Source organism: Candoia aspera, chromosome 1, assembly GCF_035149785.1.
Source record: "Candoia aspera isolate rCanAsp1 chromosome 1, rCanAsp1.hap2, whole genome shotgun sequence".
In the NCBI taxonomy this organism is placed as follows: Eukaryota; Metazoa; Chordata; class Lepidosauria; order Squamata; family Boidae; genus Candoia; species Candoia aspera.
In genome coordinates, this window is record NC_086153.1 from 63,670,510 (window position 1) to 63,695,496 (window position 24,987).

Below are 24,987 nucleotides of genomic sequence, written 5' to 3' on the forward strand. Positions count from 1 at the left end.
ATCACTAGGAAATAGACTGATTTCACGCTGATTTATTAAAAATATAGACATTCTAAGTACAAAACAAGTACAATATTAGCACATAACTTCCTTGATTTTCTGTGTTGATGTGATCTTCACAACATGAAGGGTAAGTCTATGTTCTTCTCTCCATTGCCAAAATAGATATAACCATGCTGTTTTGTATTGGGAACATGGTAGAATGTGAGTCCAGGCCAAAGTAGACTTCGTAGCACTACTACCCTGCTTCCTCTCTCTACTTGGATGCTCCAAGACCCTACAGAAAAATAAAGGTGTTAGATTTCACCAGAAGCAATTAAAAGTTGTTGAAGCGAGTGGGATCAAATAATTTAGTAATCCTGGAAGACAAGCAGAAAATTATTTAAGTGAAGAACATTCTAGCAAGTTAGAAAGTTCTAACATTGATTCTTGTTAAGGGGATAGTTCCATCCCATTTTGGAACAAGCTGGAAAGACAGCTGAGAGAAAAAAAAAAACACTTGAGAAAGGTAGGAAGAAAGAACTGTATGAAACTATATACAGTATGATTTGTTGTTTAAGTTAAAGCCTCAATATATTCTTCCACCTTTTATCAGTTTCTGCACCATTCTCCTGCCAAAAGATGCTCTGGCAATGCATAGATCTATAGTATTTATTTATTAAATCTATAGTATTTAATAAAGGAGGGCATGGAGTATCTGTAGCAACAGTGCAGATGTCTTCAGGCCTGGGGGTTAATGTAGAAGACATCTAAAGTGGCTGCATTTGTATTGGAGTGGGCCAGAGTTTCCTGTGGAGCAAGGTTTGTATCTCATAGGTTCACTGACACAAACGTTAATCCACTTGGAGACCATGGTCACTGAGGCTTCACAGTCCAGCCTGAGCTGTTGGAAGGATAGTAGGAGATCATCTAAGACTATGAAGACTTCTGTTTTACTCAGGGAGATCTTGATGGCATGTCTGACATTTTGTTTGTTTATTTATTTATTTATTCGTTCATTCAATTTCTATAGCCGCCCATCTCAGCCAGTGACTCTGGGTGGCTTACAACAATAAAAACCATAAAACGATAAAAAATTACAATTAAAACAATTACAATAAAAAATAAAGATACATGGCTGCCAAGTAAACAATGTAAAATATAAATACAACCAAGAAACGGGACCATTACCACACTCAGGGGCCCAGGCCCAGGCACATAACCAGGTCTTCATGGCCTTATGGAAGGCAAACAGGGCTGGGGATATCCTGATCTCTGAGGGGAGAATATTCCAGAGGGCAGGCGCTACGGCTGAAAAGGCACGCCTTCTAGTCCCTACCAACCAACATTCTTTGGCTGACGGGATTTGTAGCATGCCCAACCTACCAGATCGAATTGGACGGGTAGAAACAACTGGGAGAAAGCGGTCCCTTAGGTAACCCGGTCCCAAGCCAAGAAGGGCTTTAAAGGTGACAACCGGCACCTTGAATTGCACCCGGAAGCACACCAGCAACCAATGAAGCTCCTGTAGCAGCGGTGTTACATGTGTTGAATATCCAACTCCACTTACTACCCGTGCAGCTGCATTCTGCACCAGCTGAAGCTTCCGAATGCTCTTCAAAGGCAGCCCCATGTAGAGCGCGTTGCAGTAATCCAGATGGGAGGTCACGAGGGCATGAGTGACAGTAAGTAGAGCCTCCTGGTCCAGGAATGGACACAACTGGCGCACAACCTGAAGGTGTGCAAAGGCCCTCCTAGCCACGGCTGCCACCTGCTCTTTGAGGCTGGTACAATAGCAACAGTCCCAACTGATCCCTAGAGCCCAACTTAACAAACTGGGTCTTGCACCCGGCAATCTGAGAAGCAGCGCCCCTGAATGCCTCCCAAGTGTCTCGGATGACCACCACCACCCCACTGCCCCTACCCTGGGGTCCTGGCTGGTGCCAAGGCTGATTGTTTCTGCCAATCTATCTCTACTTAAGTTTGGAGTTTGAGGCAGAAAGAAGGATCACTTCCTGGTCCCAGCTGTAAAGCCAATTCACCTTGGGCATGAAGGCTGGATCTAGGCACAGATGATACTGCCTGGTTAAATGATGCAAAACTTCTTGACCAAGAGCACTCCTACTTCTGACTCATGCTAAGCTGAAGTTATTATTATTAAGAATGCCTCTTTCCCTGTTATGCATTCTGTATATGATTCACACATGGGCTCCAATGGGTTTTTAGAACTTTGAAACACTAGCTTGTCTCACATACCAGGGAATAGCATATGGTCTCAGGGGAGAGATCCCCCTTAGGAACCTCTTGATGTTAGGATTAATCAAGAGAAGCTCAGTTCCCTAATATAACAACTGAAGAGAGGGCTGACACCTGTCTGCAGACAGAGCATCATTGTACTCTGGAAATGAGGCCCATCTGAGAGGCTGGTTCTATACAAACCCCACGCAAGTAGTCATAACCAACAGAGATCTGGATGGCTGAATACTCCTTGGATCAACAGAATGTATGACACTAGGAGGTTCCATGAATGCAAAGTTGACCACTTTGGGTCTATCAGCTCTACTGTCATACTAGTAGAGAGTGAAGATTAGTAAAACACGGGAAGGAGTACAGTATAGCAAGTCTTTGGGCCAAACATCACAGTAGATGTTTGTTACCTCTCATCTGTGGGTTGGGAAGCAGAAGATGAATTTCTCCATCTTGTGGAGGGAGAGACACGAAAATGGGTGGGCAATTATTTTCTATACAAGGCAAAAGGATCTGCCAAAACAGTCCTGCAGCAGTCTAGAACATATTCACACTAACATTAGGGCACTTGTAGAAGACTCCAAATATCCAAACACCATTAATGCTTTCTTCCACCAAAACATCTATGACTGTGAAGCTCTGTTCCTACACAGCCAGTTTCAACACCTCTTCAACAAATCCACAATTCACCATTATGATCTTTGCCCAAACAATGACAATCAGTAAGTAGTATTTATCCTGTATACTTAAGGAATGGCCCTTTAAAAGCCAGAGGCCTTGGGCAGGGCAGTAAGACATGAAGCCAAACATTAGCAAAATGTCATTCCATAGGTATTGTCATTTAAAAAGATCACCTGAAAATAAGAAACAAAACAACAGACAGCTGAAAATACCTGCTGTTCTCATTGAAAATACAAATGTGGCTGCTGCAGCAAATAGGAACTGAGAGTGATAGCACAGTTCCCAACGAGGCTTCAATTGCAGGTGTAAAACTGATATATGTGATACCCAGAGACCATGATGAGGAAAGTTCATTCTCAGTCTGGTTGGAAAAGAGAGTGACACATCTTTTTCATTTAGCCTTTTAAAATTGTAAGTCGTAGTTTTAAGGCTATATTAATGTTTTAATTTTTAAGAATACCATCTTGGTACTTTGTGAAGAAATGTTATATTAGTATCATAATAAATACGCCTCTTATTGGTTCAGGATAACTGATTATCATCCCAATACACAGACTATCAAGAATTTTGAGACAAATTATTCAATTATCCAGTTTCTTAATGTCTATATGCTTCAATATAAAATTATCTTTGTGACTAACAGTTCACAAATATCCCCATATACAATGAGATCATGGATACTTTAACAGAAAAACAGCAATAGATGAATTAGGAGCAGCAAACGCATATGTTTTGTTCCGCACAATCTATGTACAGTATTTTCTTTTGAAACTGCAGTAACCTTTCCTACAGAAAATGCAACACCTCCTCATCATCATTCTAATGTGTTATGCCCACATTAGAAATGAAAAATACAATATTCCTGCACTTCATCGTAATCCTCATGCAGTTTTCCCTGTCCATCTGCAGATTTAAGGTTTTAAAAACAGTATGTATTATGTATACACAGACTATATTATGAACAATAGTGTTCATCTAGCTTCTAAAGAATCTAGTAAGATTTCCCCTTAGTTATTGTTTCTTCGGTCAGTCGCTTCTGACTCTTCGTGACTTCATGGACCAGCCCACGCCAGAGCTTCCTGTCGGTCGTCAACACCCCCAGCTCCCCCAGGGATGAGTCCATCACCTCTAGAATATCATCCATCCACCTTGCCCTTGGTCGGCCCCTCTTCCTTTTGCCCTCCACTCTCCCTAGCATCAGCATCTTCTCCAGGGTGTCCTGTCTTCTCATTATGTGGCCAAAGTACTTCAGTTTTGCCTTTAATATCATTCCCCCAAGTGAGCAGTCTGGCTTTATTTCCTGCAGTATGGACTGGTTTGATCTTCTTGCAGTCCAAGGCACTCTCAGAATTTTCCTCCAACACCACAGTTCAAAAGCATCGATCTTCCTTCGCTCAGCCTCCCTTATGGTCCAGCTCTCACAGCCGTATGTTACTACAGGGAATACCATTGCTTTAACTATATGGACCTTTGTTGTCAGTGTGATGTCTCTGCTCTTAACTATTTTATCGAGATTTGTCATTGCTCTTCTCCCAAAGATTAAGCGTCTTCTGATTTCCTGGCTGCAGTCAGCATCTGCAGTAATCTTTGAGCCTAGGACTACAAAGTCTTTCACTGACTCTACGTTTTCTCCCTCTATTTCCCAGTTATCAATCAAGCTGGTTGCCATAATCTTGGTTTTTTTGAGGTTTAGCTGCAAGCCAGCTTTTGCACTTTCTTCTTTCACCTTCATCTTGAGGCTCCTCAGTTCCTCCTCGCTTTCAGCCATCAAAGTGGTGTCATCTGCATATCTGAGATTGTTAATGTTTCTTCCAGCAATCTTACCCCCAGCCTTGGATTCATCCAGCCCAGCACGTCGCATGATGTGTTCTGCGTACAAGTTGAATAGGTAGGGTGAGAGTATACAACCGTGCCGCACTCCTTTCCCAATGTTAAACCAGTCTGTTATGTGGTTTGTTCTTACCGTTGCCACTTGGTCATTATACAGATTCTTCAGGAGGCAGACAAGATGACTTGGTATCCCCATACCACTAAGAATTTGCCACAATTTGTTATGGTCCACACAGTCAAAGGCTTCAGAATAGTCAATAAAACAGAAGTAGATGTTTTTCTGAAACTCCCTGGCTTTTTCCATTATCCAGAGGATATTGGCAATTTGGTCTCTAGTTCCTCTGCCTTTTCTAAACCCAGCTTGTACATCTGGCAATTCTCGCTCCATGAACTGCTGAAGTCTACCTTGCAGGATCTTGAGCATTACCTTACTGGCATGTGAAATGAGCGCCACTGTTCGATAGTTTGAACATTCTTTAGTGTTCCCCTTTTTTGGTATGGGGATATAAGTTGATTTTTTCCAATCGGATGGCCATTCTTGTGTTTTCCAAATTTGCTGGCATATAGCATGCATTACCTTGACAGCATCATCTTGCAAGATTTTGAACAGTTCAGCTGGGATGCCGTCGTCTCCTGCTGCCTTGTTATTAGCAATGCTTCTTAAGGCCCACTCAACCTCACTCTTCAGGATGTCTGGCTCTAGCTCACTGACCACACCATCAAAGCTATCCCCGATATTGTTATCCTTCCTATACAGGTCTTCTGTATATTCTCGCCACCTTTTCTTGATCTCTTCTTCTTCTGTTAGGTCCTTGCCATCTTTGTTTTTGATCATACCCATTTTGGCCTGGAATTTACCTCCGATGTTTCTAATTTTCTGGAAGAGGTCTCTTGTCCTTCCTATTCTATTGTCTTCTTCCACTTCCGCGCATTGCTTGTTTAAAAATAATTCCTTATCTCTTCTGGCTAACCTCTGGAATTTTGCATTTAATTGGGCATATCTCCCCCTATCACTGTTGCCTTTTGCTTTCCTTCTTTCTTGGGCTACTTCTTGTGTCTCAGCAGACAGCCATTTTGCCTTCTTGGTTTTCTCTTTCTTTGGGATGTATTTTGTTGCCGCCTCCTGAACAATGTTGCGAACTTCTGTCCATAGTTCTTCCGGGACCCTATCTACTAAGTCCAGTCCCTTAAATCGATTCTTCACCTCCACTGCATATTCCTTAGGAATATTAGTGAGCTCATATCTAGCTGATCTGTGGGTCTTCCCTAATCTCTTTAGTCTGATCCTAAATTGTGCAATAAGAAGTTCATGATCTCAACTACAGTCAGCTCCAAGTCTTGTTTTTAACAACTGTATAGATATCTGCCACCTTTGGCTGCAAAGGATGTAGTCAATCTGATTTCGGTGTTGTCCCTCTGGTGAAGTCCATGTATAAAGCCATCTCTTAGGTTGTTGGAAGAGAGTGTTTGTTATGCAGAGTGAGCTGTCTTGGCAAAATTCTATGTCCTGCTTCATCTTGTTCTCCCAGGCCATGCTTACCTGTAATTCCAGGTGTCATTTGACTACCCACCTTAGCATTCCAGTCTCCTGTAATGAAAATAACATCTCTTTTTGGCGTATTGTCCTCTACCCCAGCAATAATGATGGTCTCTCTGTGGATTTTTTACATTTGTTTCATTATGCAAAAGGAATATATTCTCCTTTTTTAATAAAGCCTCTTCTCAAATTTGTAGCAAGGTGCAAGGAAGAGAAATGTCGTCTTTTCCCTCCAAAGCATGAATACATACGTATTGAATATCATGCTTCTGTGTTTTGACTTGTGATGAGGGATTATTATTCTAAGAATAAAATTAGTGCTTTAGAGTTCCTGAAAAGACAAAAGTAGGAAAAAGAAATGGCAGGGAGACTTACAGAGCTTCCATTAGTTTACAGAAGAATTAATTTTCCTGGAGTCTTATTTGGCTCCAACTTTGAGGAAAGGGGGCATTAAGGTAGTAAAGGGATTAGTTTCAATGTTAATTATGCTTTGGTGATGTTGAGAATGTTAAAGCATAATTTGAATGTAGACTGTTCAGTGGGTTCTGAACTGACAGCCTGAAAAATACAGGAATGGAAAAAAAAGGAGCATTACAATGGATTTGTTTCATCAAAGAGAAATTTGAAAAAGGAGAATAATTGCACCAAATATTACAATAAAGAAAAATATACACAGATGGAAATGTTCAAGTATTTCCTAGAAAAATAATTATAGATATCATAACTAATACAGAGAGGCTACAGTACTATTCTTGTGGCAAATTCTTCATGCTTTCTGAATTCCATATCAAAATGAATGTTTAAGAACCTATATTATATACCACAATACTGAATACATAAATTATACCAATCCCTATACTGTAACTTTGGTGTTAAGGTAATGATTTGCCCAATGATGCTGTTTTGAGTATTTCAGTGACACACACTATTATTTTCTTAAGGCCGAGCTGTCCTGTCCCTCCAATTCAACCTATAATAGTGATCTGTTTCTTCCCCCACCCCATTAATGTCCACAACATACTCTCCTTGGGACATCCTCTTTGGGACTGTCATTAAAGGCCATTCAGAAATTACAGCTGGTGAATAGAGCAGCTGCTTCCTTTACAAGAAAACTACGTAACAAAGCACAGCTCTTTTACCCATTCCCTGCCAAACAAATGTCAGATCCACTGTATCTCCTTTGTTAAACTTCAAGCAGCAAACTCAAAGCTTCCCCTAGTCCAAGAAAAGTATTCTTCTTGTGCCTTACCTTTTTTGTTGCAATCAACATTAGTAATTCACATAATTAAGTTCAAGGCTGAATATAATGAAATTTTAGTTAGGTATTTTATCAAGTAAGGAGATGCAGTTTCTCTAAAATTTCCTTTAAAAGATCAGTCATTCAATTTAAACTCAAAGTGTCTACAAAGAAAGGCAATAGGTCCCATTTCCCTAGATTTTTTTTTTTTAAAAGATGGCTCCTATAGTGCTTTCTGGCTAACTGTTGCCAACATCTAACTATGATCAGGAAGCACCAGACAAGAAGCGTTAAAGAAAAAAAAACTCTTCACAACAATGATAAATGTTTTTAACATTTTTAATAATTAATAATGATAATGGTTTTAGGTATTTATTAATTGTTTTAGCTCTGTTGTATGCTGCCCAGAGTCATTGGTTTTGTGAGATGGGTGGCTATAAAAATTATATAAATAAATAAATAAATAAATTCATACATCTTGCTCAAATCCAGTCTGCTTTTTGCCACTTAGAATACTCTAGTTTAAAGGGCTGTACTTGTTGCTGTTCACTTAATCGAACTGTTTTGTTTCAATATATGATATGTAAGCCATCCAAATGCCAAATTTATATATGAGATGCAGAATAAGAATTATATTATTCATATTAAGGTTTCTTCAATACTCAGAAATTCTCAGAGGAAGTGAGAGGAAACACTTTAAAAGATGTTGAATTATGGGCATGATTACTTTGTGTGATTTTATCAAAATTATGAAAAACAAACATATTTACTAGGTCCTAAATAGAGTTGTTCATGGAGAAAATGTGGTCACTAAGAGTCAACAATGACTTGACACAGATAATCAATCAAATATAGTTGCTAACTGGTATTTCATAATAAATCTTGTCTACTTACATAATTTACCCAATGATTTTGATCAACATATTTGACTGACAACACAATCCTACATGTATGTTCTCTTGAAAACAAGTCTCATTTTGTCCGGTGAGGTTTATTTCCGGTAAGTATATTTAGGATTGTATCCTAAACATGCTTGGTCAGGTGTAAAGTTCCATGAACACAGTAGGGATTAATTAAATATAAGCATGTGTGGGACTGAACTGCCTACTGCACAGAAACCAGTAAATAACTACAACCGACATGTGCCAAAAAAACCCCAACCCTTTAATTGTAATTTCCCTTTTTTTTTTTTTTTGTGCCTTCAAGTCATTGACTCCTGGTGACTGCCTGGACAAGTCCCTGCAGTTTTCTTGGCAAGATTTTGGAAGTGGTTTGCCACTGCCTCCTTCCCAGGGCTGAGAAAGTATGGCTGGCTTCGTGCCTAAGGTGGGACTAGAATTCATGGTCTCCCAGTTTCTAGCCTGATGCCTTAACCACTACACCAGACTGGCTTTCCTTGTACTGTGGCCAATGTTAATGTCTCCTAACTTCTTTTAACTACACAAGTTTTAGTTAATTGAGCAAGTCCAGTAGTGTCATGTTCATCATTTCAATGTTCTGTTAACATTGTAACGTTTCTCATGTCAAACCTCAAACACCTCTAATCCGTGTATTACATGCTTGCACTTTTGCTGGTATTTTCCATTTCTGCTGTGTTCTTTATCTTGCTATTTCGGAATGTATGTTTGGGTTAGTACTCTTTTCAAGGTTAGTTTCCCAGGCGCATGTAACGGTTGCTAGCACCTGGGGGGGGGTTGCTAACGAGCATTGGGGGCGGGACTGGTTCGGATGCAAGGCTTTTAAGTTTGTATTTGGCGCGCTTTTGCTCATTCTCAGCTTTCTCTGTATTTGCATACTATTCCTTTAATAAATCAGTTATCTTTAAGCCCTGGCTTGTGAGACTGAGTATTTGGGATTAGGCAACCATTACAAGTAGGTTCTAATGGTAAATGGGCACTTCCTGCCTCAACTGTCCATACTGAGGTTTATATCTTCAGTGGACAGAGGTGAGCCAGTAGTAAGTAGACAAATCTTCAAGTAGCCAGCAGGACACCACAGTTGCATTATGTCAGCTATGTTGAAGATCAAGTGTATAACATATTCATTAAAAGGGTTTTGCAGAATTACTTTTTAAATATTTTTAAATAATAAAGAAAATTTGCTTTTCAAGCTGCACTTGGCAGAGCTACCTAAACCAAGTGTTGTCTCAGTTTTTTAAAAATGGCCTGTCAGGGCTCCAAAAGGGAAAAGAGGGAGTTTCAGTGTGGGAGGAAAGAGCCTGGAAAAATTATCCTTTGGATGAAGATTGTGAACTTCCCATTTCCTCTCTGGAGCAGGCTACAGTCTTCACCCTGCCAAATATGGGTGGGAATGCTAAGGAGGTGCTTATAATTTTCCAAACAAGACATTGCTTGGAATGCTGTTTTGCTCAACCAACCACTGCCTTTTTGATGGCCCATCTGTCAGAAACCATCTACCTCCCTATCAGCTTCTGCTTTTTCTCTAGTCTGCCACCAAATCCATATCTCACCCTCATGTCTGCCTGGTCTTTGGCCTGAAACATCTACTATAAGTTAGTTATGAAGATTACTTTAACAACTAATGGTAAATTGAGAAGCTCTTGAAACAACAGAGACCTGATCCACTTCAAATGCACTCTTCCATAACACTGCTGCTTTGGATGTATTTCAAAGTTTGTGTTTTGATGTGGAGGCTGGCAGGAAAGCAAATTAAGTCATCATTTAGTAAAATCTGGCGGTCCCAAAAGGTCATATCAGGGTAATAAAAACAAGAACACCTGTATCAGTTAGTACAATTAAGACAGTAGAATTATAGTGCACCCATTTCATGCATAGAAAATAGGCTAAGTTCATAGACATTTATGCCTTTTATTGCTCATCACTTTCCAGATGTTAGAATTGCAACAGAACTATGCTAGTTTATTTCTGTAGCACTCATATGTGAAATTCTATTTAGATTTTATACTACTTGAATCTTTCCCTATATATTTTGATACTAATAAATATTAGTTTTCCCAAAGACTTAATGAACATTGCACAGCTTTTTCTGGGAGGGCATCATCGATCTATACTGTCTATTTAATGATATTTAATATGGTGCCCTTTGGAACATCATTCCCCCACCCCAAGTGAGATTAGCCCCGACCCTATTGGCATTCAGCAAACCCCTGAAAACATGGTTCTTCCAGCAGGCTTGGAGAGCCCAGGGAAATGGGGAGCCCACAAGATGATTATACTATGTGTAGGATGCTGATCTATTCCCCCACAGTCTTATTTGTATTTGTGTTTAATGGTGTTTAATTGTTTTTGTTTTAACTGGTTGTTTTATTGTATGCCACCCAGAGTCATGTTTGTGAGATGGGTGGCCATATAAATCTGATAAATAATATAATTAAATTTGTTTGCCTTTTAAAACATAACTGAATTTATTTTTACATTGAATATTCAGTGGTGAAATGAAAAGCTTAATTTACTAATCCAATGCTTAAAAGCCAGTTCATATAATAGCAAAGGCCTCATTCTCTATGATGTTGTTGTTTATTCGTTTAGTCACTTCTGACTCTTCGTGACTTCATGGACCAGCCCACGCCAGAGCTTCCTGTCGGTCGTCAACACCCCCAGCTCCTCCAGGGATGAGTCCATCACCTCTAGAATATCATCTATCCATCTTGCTCTTGGTCAGCCCCTCCTCCTTTTGCCTTCCACTCTCCCTAGCATCAGCATCTACTCCAGGGTGTCCTGTCTTCTCATTATGTGGCCAACGTATTTCAGTTTTGCCTTTAATATCATTCCCTCAAGTGAGCAGTCTGGCTTTATTTCCTGCAGTATGGACTGGTTTGATCTTCTTGCAGTCCAAGGCACTCTCAGAATTTTCCTCCAACACCACAGTTCAAAAGCATCGATCTTCCTTCTCTCAGCCTTCCTTATGGTCCAGCTCTCGCAGCCATATGTTACTACAGGGAACACCATTGCTTTAACTATGCAGGCCTTTGTTGTCAGTGTGATGTCTCTGCTCTTAACTATTTTATCGAGATTTGTCATTGCTCTTCTCCCAAAGATTAAGCGTCTTCTGATTTCCTGGCTGCAGTCAGCATCCGCAGTAATCTTCGCACCTAGAAATACAAAGTCTTTCACTGCTGCTACATGTTCTCCCTCTATTTCCCAGTTATCAATCAAGCTGGTTGCCATAATCTTAGTTTTTTTGAGGTTCAGCTGCAAGCCAGCTTTTGCACTTTCTTCTTTCACCTTCATCATAAGGCTCCTTAGTTCCTCTTCGCTTTCAGCCATCAAAGTGGTATCATCTGCATATCTGACATTGTTAATGTTTCTTCCAGCAATTTTAACTCCAGCCTTGGATTCCTCAAGCCCAGCATGTTGCATGATGTGTTCTGCGTACAAGTTGAATAGGTAGGGTGAGTATACAGCCCTGCCGTACTCCTTTCCCAATCTTAAACCAGTCCGTTGTTCCGTGGTCTGTTCTTACTGTTGCTACTTGGTCGTTATACAGATTCTTCAGGAGGCAGACAAGATGACTTGGTATCCCCATACCACTAAGAACTTGCCACAATCTGTTATGGTCCACACAGTCAAAGGCTTTAGAATAGTCAATAAAACAGAAATAGATGTTTTTCTGAAACTCCCTGGCTTTTTCCATTATCCAGCGGATATTGGCAATTTGGTCTCTAGTTCCTCTGCCTTTTCTAAACCCAGCTTGTACATCTGGCAATTCTCGCTCCATGAACTGCTGAAGTCTACCTTGCAGGATCTTGAGCATTACCTTACTGGCATGTGAAATGAGCGCCACTGTTCGATAGTTTGAACATTCTTTAGTGTTCCCCTTTTTTAGTATGGGGATATAAGTTGATTTTTTCCAGTCTGATGGCCATTCTTGTGTTTTCCAAATTTGCTGGCATATAGCATGCATTACCTTGACAGCATCATCTTGCAAGATTTTGAACAGTTCAGCTGGGATGCCGTCGTCTCCTGCTGCCTTGTTATTAGCAATGCTTCTTAAGGCCCACTCAACCTCACTCTTCAGGATGTCTGGCTCTAGCTCACTGACCACACCATCAAAGCTATCCCCGATATTGTTATCCTTCCTATACAGGTCTTCTGTATATTCTCGCCACCTTTTCTTGATCTCTTCTTCTTCTGTTAGGTCCTTGCCATCTTTGTTTTTGATCATACCCATTTTGGCCTGGAATTTACCTCCGATGTTTCTAATTTTCTGGAAGAGGTCTCTTGTCCTTCCTATTCTATTGTCTTCTTCCACTTCCGCGCATTGCTTGTTTAAAAATAATTCCTTATCTCTTCTGGCTAACCTCTGGAATTTTGCATTTAATTGGGCATATCTCCCCCTATCACTGTTGCCTTTTGCTTTCCTTCTTTCTTGGGCTACTTCTAGTGTCTCAGCAGACAGCCATTTTGCCTTCTTGGTTTTCTCTTTCTTTGGGATGTATTTTGTTGCCGCCTCCTGAACAACGTTGCGAACTTCTGTCCATAGTTCTTCCGGGACCCTATCTACTAAGTCTAGTCCCTTAAATCGATTCTTCACCTTCACTGCATATTCCTTAGGAATATTAGTGAGCTCATATCTAGCTGATCTGTGGGTCTTTCCTAATCTTTTAGTCTGATCCTAAATTGTGCAAGAAGAAGTTCGTGATCAGAACTACAGTCAGCTCCAGGTCTTGTTTTTACCGACTGTACAGATGTCCGCCACCTTTGGCTGCAAAGGATGTAGTCAATCTGATTTCGGTGTTGTCCATCTGGTGAAGTCCATGTATAAAGCCGTCTCTTAGGTTGTTGGAAGAGAGTGTTTGTTATGCAGAGTGAATTGTCTTGGCAAAATTCTATCAGCCTATGTCCTGCTTCGTTTTGTTCTCCCAGGCCATACTTACCTGTAATTCCAGGTGTCATTTGACTGCCCACCTTAGCATTCCAGTCTCCTGTGATGAATATAACATCTCTTCTAGGCATGTTGTCCAGTAGGTGCTGCAGATCCTCATAGAACTGCTCTACTTCAACTTCTTCAGCATTTGTGGTTGGGGCGTATATTTGGATCACTGTGATGTTAGATGGCTTGCCCTGAATTTGAATTGAGATCATTCTGTCGTTTTTTGGATTGTATCCGAGCACTGCTTTCGCCACTTTACGATTAATTATGAAGGCTACTCCATTTCTTCTGTGGTCCTCTTGTCCACAGTAGTAGATCTGGTGGTCATTTGATGTGAAGTGGCCCATTCCAGTCCATTTCAGTTCACTGACGCCCAAAATGTCTATCTTTAATCTTGACATCTCACCAATAACCACATCCAACTTGCCCTGGCTCATAGATCTTACATTCCAGGTTCCAATGGCGTGTTGATCCTTAGAACATCGGATTCGCCGTTCACCACCAGCACCGTCGGCCACTAGCCGTTCTTTCGGCTTTGAGCTAGCTGCGTCATCACGTCTGGGGCTAGTTGAACTCATCCTCTGTTCCTCCCCAGTAGCATTTTGACCATCTTCCGACCCGGGGGTCTCATCTTCCGATGGTATACCGACATATCTCTGGTTGTACTGATCCATTTAGGTTTCACGGCAAGAATACTGGGGTGGGTTGCCATTACCTTCCCCAGGGATCGCATTTAGTCTGACCTCTCTGTCATGACCTTCCCATCTTGGGTGGCCCTTCACGGTTTAGCTCATGGCATCACTGAGGTGCTCAAGCTCCAGCACCACAACAAGGTAACAATCCTTTGCTGAAGATTCTCTATGATAATTCTTTGTAAAAAGCAGGCTACCTAAATCTATTTTATATTCAGTATGCATACCGTTACGTACCACTGAATAAACTAGTACCGAGTTTATTATATAATCTAATAACTTTTTTTTTTATGCTATGAAGATGTACTGTGAAGTTTGTCTCCAAACTATTCACTTGGGACCAAGTGTACTTGTCCTTGGCAAGTGATAAACCATAGTTAGTACCTATCCTTGCACTCACCATAGTGCTATTTTGTTTTTCCCTTGGAAATGCAGTCCTGAGATGTAGCAGCTTCATGTTCTTTTGGAGGAGGGAGTTGATGGACAGGTACAGCACTTCCCCAGCTAAGCAGAACATTCCTCTCCATCTTCCATCGTTGAAACGTCAGAAAAGAGAAGGGAGCCACAAAAGCCCCATAGTCCAGCATGCTTTCACTGTCAAGATGGGCAGCTGATTAAATGCCATATTTCCCCCATTTACATGGCAGCAGTAACAATGGCAAAGGTAGTTCATTTCCCAATATTTTTTGCTAAAGCTTATTAGCTTTGGAGCTTCGCTCTGAGCAGTGTATCTCATCCTCCCATGTAAATTTTTAGATAATGAATACAGTCTAACTGTGTGTATTTTGCAAACCTTTTAAGTGTCACGACTTACATACTACAAAAATGAACCCTGGGAGTTACAATTTTGTGACTGTTTATCTAATTTTAAAAAATTGTAACAATATTATAAGACGTAAGATTTTCAGCCTTGGAGCAATCTGTACTAATAAAATAGTACAAGTTCTAGTCTATTAATTCTTCTGTTCACATCCAAGTATATTATTTTTACAAGGAATCCAGGACAAAATTTTTTCCAAGTAATCACTAAGATTTCAGTGATAAGTTCTGAGGGTCCTTAAATCACATGGAACCTTTCTTCTTGGTTATATGCTTCTGCAGGACTTTAAAAGAGACAGCAAAGGCAGTTGCTATAGAAACGTCTTTGGAACATGCTAGGCAGCACGTAGCATCTACCTGAAAAGCCCCTGGATTAATATATCACCTTCACGGTTCTTCAAATCCTATTGACTGTGCAGAATAAAATGGAAATAGTCTTTTGCCTCATTCATTATATCAAATAAAATTGGGTTTCTTTTAAACACTACAGCTAGAAGACTCATCAAATAATCACAAGAAACAATGGCTCGCTTTGTTTCAGCATTATAATCTTTCTGTCTTTTCTGGTTTTTAGACATTCTTTGCTTTCACATTAATTGCTATTACAGCAACAATAATGAGTTTTTTGGAATTTTGGCATTTCTTCAAATCAAGTTAAGATATTTACCTTTTTACAAAAGTTATAGCCACCTCATGTCTTGATTTGGCTACTGTTTTTGACTTAAGAAAAATAGTAATTAGGAGTTCCATTATGATTAAAAGACTGTTCTGAACAGCCTATCCCAAAATAAAGTAAGACTGTAAGAATCTATCAGTCTGGCAAATCTCTGTCCCATCAAATAATCTGCTTATGTCCCCATAAAAAAAGGGAATATTCCACAAAGCACGGCATATAACCTGGCTCCATTCTCCATTTCCCTGCTTTTTCATATGCAAAATCTTGTAGCTAATTAAAGATGTCTAAGCTTCTCTGCCACTGGCTTGAATCTAAGCCTCACATTCTTTACTTAATGTGATGCCATCAATTTCTAAATGGATTCAATATACAGTAAACCAAAATAAATATAACAGTAATACAGCAATAATACAGAAACCGCTTCACAAATTACTGAAGCAGGAAATAATAGATATACCGATAGCAGGTTTTAAATTAATGCCCTTCTGAACAGGTTTGTTTTTGAGGCCTTTCTAAAGATCAGTAGTAATGGAGCCTTTCGGACTTCTGGTTAATTCGTAGGATAAGATCCACTGATGACAAAAGAAGTTTCTCACTTTCTCACTTATCTGAAGCGTGGAAGTACTTCTAAGCATCCCTAGGTGAGACCCAGCCACTGGAAAAGTAAGACTTTCTTGCAGTAGATGATCTGAGGGTGCCCAGGTGCCAAGCCATGTCAAAACCAGAAGTTGAATAAATTGCGTAATGTTAGACTTCGTTATCCTTCTTTCTGGCTGCTATCCCACCCTTTTCCATTACTGACAGCCTTATACTGTACTCCAATAAATCTACAATACTGTACCTGTACCTAGGAATCTTGCTAACTTCATCTATATAAAGCAAGGGTCGCAACTTTCTTCTGCATAGGGACCAGAGGCCATGTCTGTGAGTAGATAGCAAGCTGTGCGCTCGCTCGCTCTCGCTCTCTCTCATGAATACATTGGCACTTGGAAGGACTCCTTGGGGCAAACCCTAGAGATGTGTTTTCTTCTTAGGGGAAAAATGGAGGTGCTGCCAAAGAGGAAAATGAGGACACGCTCCACAATATCTTGGGGCAACAGATATTGTGGTTGGGAACAGAAATGCTTATGGCTGGAGGAGGAAGAGACCTCAGTAACCAAAGCTATGCTATAAACACACACGTATACTTACAGTACATACAAGCTCTTAACACAATCCAAATCATTACAATTTATTAAAACAGCGTGGTTCTACATCAGGCCTGAGATAGAATTACAAACCTGAATTCTTTTTTAAGAGCACCATGGCCGGGTGGATATGATATTTCTTTTGGAACTATGAGCCAAATGATTTTGGGTGGCAGTCCAGATCCGGCCTGTGGGCCATGAGTTGCTGACCCCTGATTTAAAGCTTCTGAAATTCTTGTTATTTTCCTTCCTTGTCTGCTTTTATCCAGCATCTCCCAAGACATGAATGTACAGCAACAAATAGGCTTCTGCTATATTACCTTCAACCCTAAGAAAGTGAATAGAAATTTTTCCTTCCAATTTTAACAAATCACAGCTCCCCATGTCACCTAGACCAGAGAACTAGTCTGTTTAAATAAGGTGTAGACTACCAGAAGCACTAGAATTGCATGATGTGCATGCGCGCGCACGCTCTCCCTCTCCCTCTCTCTCTCTTTCCCTCTCTCTGCAAATTATCAAACCAAAGCTCTGGTAAGAAATATCTGTCCATTCTATGGCAGCCTGTTGCTTGGGAGAGGGGGAAGAGGTATCAGAAACACACTATGGCTAAGGAATCCATATTTACAACTTGCCCTAAGTTATAATACGGTGTTTTTGGCTTGACTTAAGGGATGCAGTATCCAGACATTGTAATCTGTAAAGTTTATTGTTTAGTATTATAAATAAACTAGGCTACTATGTCCTGTTCAAGAAACCATTGTTCAAAAAAAAAAGACAAATTGAAATGTATGAACCCAGTGAAAGGTGGGGGGGTGTCTAAGAATCCTGCAGTTCAAACTTTAGGAAACTATTGGTTTTTTTCCTCCTGACTGGGCCAGTATTAAATTTAGTGGGCATGATGTGGATGAAATTAAACTAATTTACAAATAAAAATCTTTTGAAACCAGCAATTTTAACAGAAATAAGCTTACATGTTCAAGAAACATGCAAAAAATTGCAAAGACCCAAATTCAAAGAATGTTGGGGCAGAAATATATCATTTGGCCACAAAAAAAAAAGCAGCTGTAAGGAGCAAAATACAAGTCCACTAATTAATAATCTCAAGTACACAACAACAGAAAAAAAAATACACTGAGAACTTTTGCCCTGGAAAAAAGAGGGTGGTCATTTAATGTGAATTTCATTATAGCTATCTACTTTATTATCATGTACATAAACTTGACCTTAACCTCTCCTTTATTACCACCAAATATTGCGGTTGCCCCTTTCCTTTAAAGAATCTCCAGATCTGTGCCATAAGGTATTGGCTTCTTTCATTTCTTTAACATCATGTCAGCATGTATAATAAATATGTATTATAAATTATAAAAATGGATTTCAGATATGACTTACTCCCAGAACATTTATCTTCACAGCAGTCCTGCTATGACTATTCTTGATATTTTGTGAATATACTACCAAGCCTGAAAGCAAGACCATTCAATAGCTAGGTTCACACATGGCATTAGGTCATCAGGTAGTTTTAAAAGTTTTAGTTTAGAGCAGTGTGTAAATCCTATTAATGCAAACAGCTCAGCAAGATGTATGAATGTAACCAAGGCTCAAATTAGGTTTGGAATGCCTTCCATGTAAAGATTATCCACTGAGTCACATTAAGGCTATTTTTTGCATTACATTCCATATAGTTTTCTCTCTCTCCATTTTTCAATGTTAGTTATTATCTCCATTAGGTGGTATAGCAGTAAATAATAAACTACTTTCCTATCCCAAAAAAGTATACAAGAGACAACACAGAAATCAGCTAACAAATGTACTTGATATATTTTGAAATAGTCATGCTAGCATCAAAGATACTCAAGATTCCTTTATAGGGAGGTGATCAACCTGTGCCCTCCAAATGTTACTGAATTACTTTGTCCATCAGCTCGTTAGCAAGACCGATGCTGAACGATGATGGACTCATAATTCAGCACATCTGAAGGCCTGACATTGCCTACCTCTGCTTACCACATCAAGCTGCCTCAGAAAATGTTAGATTTACCTAACGTTTGAAGGTGCACATCAACTGTATTTAATTGATCACTGAAAGAAAAGAAAACATGAAAAAGGAATCACAGTACATGGGGGGGAGGGGAGGGTTTAAGTCCCTTTATTTAAAATATGAAAAATTACCTGTAGATATATTCCTGAAATGCTACAATAACACTGTGTCTGTGTCCTCAAATGTTCAGTAATGCAGGCAAAATATGGGTGGTTAGAAAAACGAAAAGCAGTCATTCTAACTGGTTCTGTTTATATTACTGTGTTCCATAAGGATTGATTCCAGAAAAAAAAAAATCACTGTCAGGGAACACCCTAAAATCAGTGTAGAGATAGCAAAATGTCAGTACAGACACAGATTCTTGGCATGAAGAGGCTGAATGTGTGGCCTCTGATAAGAAAAATCATGGGAGATCCTGATTTGAACACACATAAAATGCTGGTACTAAGAAATCTACTGAAAAGGCCAATATGCCTTTTTGAAAATTGTGTGAGCTCCAGTGGAGCTGACAGTCTCCTCTCCATATCCATAGTTCAAGAGGTCAGTATATACCACACACAGTCTGGTTCCTCTGTCCTCACCTCACTAAAGAGTCCAAATCTTTCTCATATTACTTCCTTAGGGTTTCTTCCTGCAGTGCTACTAAACCTGGCACCACAGTGTCCCCTACTGGAGTTGGTTGGTATAGCAGCCCAAATTTAAATAGTTTAAAGACAAAATGTAAGAAAGCCACAGGAAAGAGAAAGACAAAGTCCATTTACCTGCTATCTTGGCCAGTGGCCAGATCATTATATCCCTCCAGTCTGGGGAATAATTTATCTTCCAAACAGTCAAATGAGGTGCTACTTCAGCAATTCATATCCTTGGATTCCTGGCAATGCTTCTTGGATTTTTCTTTTTTTGTTGAGAGCTGCACCATTTCCAAGTTTTGAAAACACAAATTCTGAATGCTGCCCTTCTCCATTAACAAATACACTAGACTCACTTTTCTTCTGACCCCACTCCACTCCATCTTTCCAGCTTCATCCTCTTCCCAGCCCTATTATTTCCCCAACACCATTATTTCCCCCTCATCCATTACAGGCCTTTTGGTTTCATAAAAGAGTTTGAAAGGGTCTTGTCCCCATGTGGCTTTTGGCAGGCTTAGAAGTAAAGTACTTTAGCTCACAGCTTTCACGGGACTGTGGAGGTGCTGCTTAGTGTTAAACTATGAAGTGGGAAGGCTCAGGTCACATCTGTGAAACGTTAGCAGAGAGAGGAGGATGGGGAAAGTAGGTGGCCAGCACAGCACAGCACTTTGTTGGGTTTTGCAAGGCCACTTGGGAGGCAGGCGGCCATTTGTCTTGGAACCACTTCCCTCCTATCCCGATAACAAGCTGCCTTGCCGTCTGCTTGCTGGCCAGGGGGCCGTAAATACCTTGGCAGACTTAGGCCTCTTGAATGGCTGGAGACAGAACTTGATAGGGGATTAATCACTTTAGGAGGGGGGCTTTGAAGGGGAATTAATTAGCTGTGCTAATGGTCAGAGATAAAGCAGGTTCATGCTTCTCAGCCTCAATCCTCCCAGCACTTGTGGCTTTTGCAACATCCGGAAAAGCAGTAGCAAAAGACTTTGTATGTAAATATTTAGACAAAATCCACCAAAAGGTCCATTCATTACTATATACCTGAATGTAAATTAATTTATCTATTTATTTATTATTTTATTTTCTAAATTTACATAGCCACCTATCTCAAATTCATTACTCCAGGTAGCTAACAGCATGAAAAAAAACATAAAACAATAGAAACAAGAACACACAGATAATCTGCAGCCAAGTTAAAAAACAAAACAACTCATGACAAACCAACACAACTACTGCACAGGCTTTGCCACACATTCAGTTCCCCAGGCCCAGGGACAAAATCATGCCTTTAAGGCCTTACGAAAGGCCAGTAGGGTCAGGGCCAATCTAATCTCTGGGGGAATGATGTTCCAAAGGGTGGGTGCCATGACAGAAAAGACCCTCTTCCTGGGCCCCACCAGATAGCACTCCCTAACAGAAGGGACTTGGCCTCTCCTGCCAGTAATTCAGTATTATACTATTTAGCTAATTCTCAGAGGGCTGGAAAAAAAAAAAGATTAATGCCAATCTGAAGCCAGAATTAATGAGCTACAATATGTCTATCATCTTTTACTAGTTTGGAAAAGAGCTGGCATAAGCAAGGCTCCAGTGCATGAATCACATACAATTCAATGTGACTATCACTAAAATATAATGCAGAACTACTGCCACATGAATCTTAGCAAGATCTATATCCTGAGACTAACTCTAAAAGCATGCCAACTTAATTGTAGACAAAACCCAGGTCAGCAATTTGTACAGGACAAAATTACACCATACGCTTAGCCTCATAAAGTGGTTCTCACAACTGCTACATTTGAGAAACGAAACATCCAAAGGAAGCCTACCTTTGCTGAATCTGCTTCTCATATTTCAAATTTCACAGCTCTGTAATGAGAGATGTTTACATTCTCCCAGACACAGGAGTCATCATTCCATGATCATTTCTCTGCAAATCCTTTTTTCTGAATCTGCCTACAGTGGCTTTCTTTCAGGAAAAGATAGAGGTGGAAAATCTGCTTTCAAACAATTTCCCATTTTTTTCAAAAAATACAGTTCTTTCTCCATCAATCTGCAAATATCATTAGTTATACATTTACAATAACATGAATGAATGTTGACTGTGAGTCACCTTATACCATTTTACAAAACACAAGCTATTTAATAATATCATCTGTACAGAACAGTATGAATGATTGCAGCCTTGCCTACAGCCATACAGATTGCTGTGGAAACATTTTCCTCTCTCACTCCAGCATTCTACTTCCAAAGTCTGTGCAGTTCATCACCAAGTAAACAATGACTGGGTCATGTAAAACACAATTCCTCCATCACGTCACATGGTATGCACAAACAAATAAACTACATTATGGTTTAATATGATGGGCTGGTTTCAGACAACATGCTAAGACAATACACAACAGGCTGAAAAAGCTATCCAATCCTACTTTAGCATAATTTAGCCTACTGGATAGAGCTAGCTCTGATACAAAATTTCTTGGAATCTATATCATATATACAAACTCCTGCAGGTTTCTTTGGAAAACCTGTTCACTATGGGTACCTAAGGGTACTCTTCCCAGGCTTTATACTGGAGGGAAGCCTCCCCACCTAGATGATCATATTATAATCGTATTGTAAAAGCAATGCTTCAAATCGCTCTCCTTGTGATATAAGGCAGACAGGTTTGTGATGATAGAAAGAACGCTGGGGTGGAAATCATTACTGTCGAGAAAGGCAGTGGAAGGTCTAAATAAAAAGAAACAATGATTCACTGATGTAATAACTTTTGTTTCTCTTTCTGCTTTTTTGCAATAATATCTAGGGGCAAAAATCTATCCCTTAAAGTATTTTAAATTTTAAAACTGTTCCTAACTCTAATTTACCCATTTCAGCTCAGAAAGAAACATAACCTGAAATAGAAACAATGGTTTCAAATGTGCTTTGGAAATGACATTAAGTTTCCTAAATTTAATACAGTTGCCAAGTAAAAAGAGTGAAATAAACATTCAGATAACAAGGAAAATTCTTCGCTACAAACAGATCCTAGCCTGAACCTGGCATTCATAGTTCCAGTCTGTGAGCATCTTGCTTAAACATCTTATCAAATGTAGTTAAGGAAGCAGAAAGAATGGCATTGGTTAAATAGCCATGGATTTTCATTGCCCTTTGGAGCTACAATTTTTGCATACCTAACAAGCGTATGGTCAGATTTCTCCACTGCTCAGACTGCTGCAGATTACTGGCCATGTAGCTAAGTGCAATCATTTATCAAAGGAAAGTTTGAACCAAACCTCTCCAAGATAGAAGGTTCGAGTTAACAAGACCACATTTAGATAAGAGAAAGCAATACTGGATGGAAGGGGCATGCAAAATGCTCATAAAAGCTCCTCTATCACTGGTCGTCTTATCTCACACAGCAGGACACTGGCTGCTGCAAACCCCTCCTAATTAGGAGGAAGCCTAAGAGTTTAAACAGCTCAGGGTGCTGACACATGAAGCAGACAAAACTACCCACTGAAAGGAGATGACAGCCTTTGTATGGCTTTTGTTTAAAAACTCACAGCACTGAACATTTATTTTGTTATTTTATAAAAAAGGAACGTGCACTTCAGTTTAAAGTCAATCTTCAAGTACGTTCTGTCCAGATGTCTGTAAAATTGGTACTGTATGTAATTTTCCTAATATACACATTTTATATGTGATTTTTCAACATGTATATTTTTGCATACAACTACCCATAACACACACTTTTTGGACACAGCTTCCGAGCTACAAAATATTTCAAAACTGACAATACATGCCCATGCCTGATGGTTTTCATTTCACCGAATCATGCCTTTTCATTCAAAAAGACATTTGTGATTATTTTTTTATGTCCTTAATGAATACTGGTGCAGCATTTTAGTTTTTGCATGTGTTACATTCTTTCACATGTGCAATCTGATTATTGGTTATTGTTTAAGTGTTCTATATAGGAAAAATGTATGCAGGGGGGATGGTTGCATGCATATATCTTAGGATCGTAGAAAGCATTTGAAAGGGGTATTTCACAAAACATATTGGTACTACATAGCACCCCTCCTCAAAGTGTTAAAACAGGCATGTCCTGTGAAAGGCTCAGCAATTTCAGAAACTTGTCCAGTAGAAGTATTGTCTGTGCATACAGATGAATGTTGAAACAACTAGCGAATCTTCTGATGCTGCTACATCCAGCTGTTTTAACAATTCAAAGAAAGGCCTTTCACAAAGCATGCTGGCTCCTTTACAAGATTTTGTATAGGCTAAAAGATATTATTTGATTTTGTTTTCTATTTTGAGAATTGCTGTAATGAAAGATAGTTATACCTCTTCAAAATAAGTTTGTAAACTCAGAGAGGGGAATAGATTAAAAAAATGGGAACATGATACAAGAATTCCCACTTAATTCAGCCTGAGTCAAAAAATTAATTTAGTTATATGCACCTGCATTATCCTTCGTCCCCAATTTGCAGTTTGAGGGTAACAGAATTTAGGGTTAATCCAAAAGCTATAGGGCTAAAACATGTTGAGTGAAACACATGAAATTAATAATTGTTACTTTTATACAACAGAAGGCAAATGCCTCTTCTTAACTGGGCCCCAAAGCACCGATTGCCTCTTCCATTTTGCATTTGGGATAGTACTTCTTCCTACCTTTAGGGATATCATGTTCAAGAGAATCCAGGAAGTCAATTGCTGGATCCAAGTCAGCTTTTTCCAGCAGAGTTTTATTCTTCAATTTTACAGGCTCAGTAAAATGGAAATAGGAGCTTAACTTTTTTGCTTCTGTCAGGGACAAACCTGTTGTTGAAAGTAAAAAAAGGAAATCAGCACTGCTCAGTAGCCTCTTTTAATAATGCATTGCCATTCTTCAAATTTATTTATTTGTTTGTTTGTTTATCTATCTATCTATCTATCTATCAAATTTTATCACTGCCCATCTCCCCCCCCCCAAAGGAGAGACTCTGGGAGTTGACAATAAAAACAAAGTTTAAAATTCGTTTATTGAAAGTTCACTATCTTAATTGACTTATGAAATATTTGTTTGTTTGATTGATTTATATCCCACCTTTACTTGTACAGCTTAAGAAGGTATACATAATGCTACCGCCTCTTATTTTCTCTACAGCAACTCTGGGCACTGATGGAACTATTTATGTTAGTGGACTAATACATTAGAAATGGGTAGTGAGAAGTTTTAAGTAATTTCATTTACACAAACAGTTTGAAACCAGAAGTTGATCAAAGAAAATCTTCTGGTGATAAGTCCAACAGAGGCCTAAAGTACATTAACCAAAAGTGTTGCAGTACCAGGACACTAAACTCAGAAGGAAGTCTAAGTCTCAGAGTCCCTCTGGCTATGAAAACTCATCATGGGCAGGTTCCCACCACTTTGACATGAGAAAAGCTAAGCCCGTCTGTTGCTAGATGGAAAAGAGTAGTCATAAGCATAGGATAACTCATGACATATAAGACCATTTATTGCAGGGAAAGGGAACTTACTGCCCTCCAGATGTTTTGGACTACACATTCCATAGCTCTCATCAGCTGAAGCTATGTAGCACAAAATATCTAGAAAGCAC

General features: G+C 39.5%; 1 protein-coding gene across 1 annotated transcript in view; it reads right to left on the minus strand.

Moving 5' to 3' along the window:
• RSPH9 (radial spoke head component 9) overlaps window positions 1-24,987 on the minus strand; it is a 33,565-nt gene continuing 8,578 nt past the window's right edge. Inside the window, exons 4-5 of the mRNA XM_063290326.1 lie at window positions 24,059-24,205; window positions 1-277 (exon numbers count right to left, since the gene is read on the minus strand). Coding sequence (XP_063146396.1) covers window positions 117-277; window positions 24,059-24,205 — 308 coding nt within the window. The 3' untranslated portion in view covers window positions 1-116. The remainder of the gene's footprint in view (window positions 278-24,058; window positions 24,206-24,987) is intronic.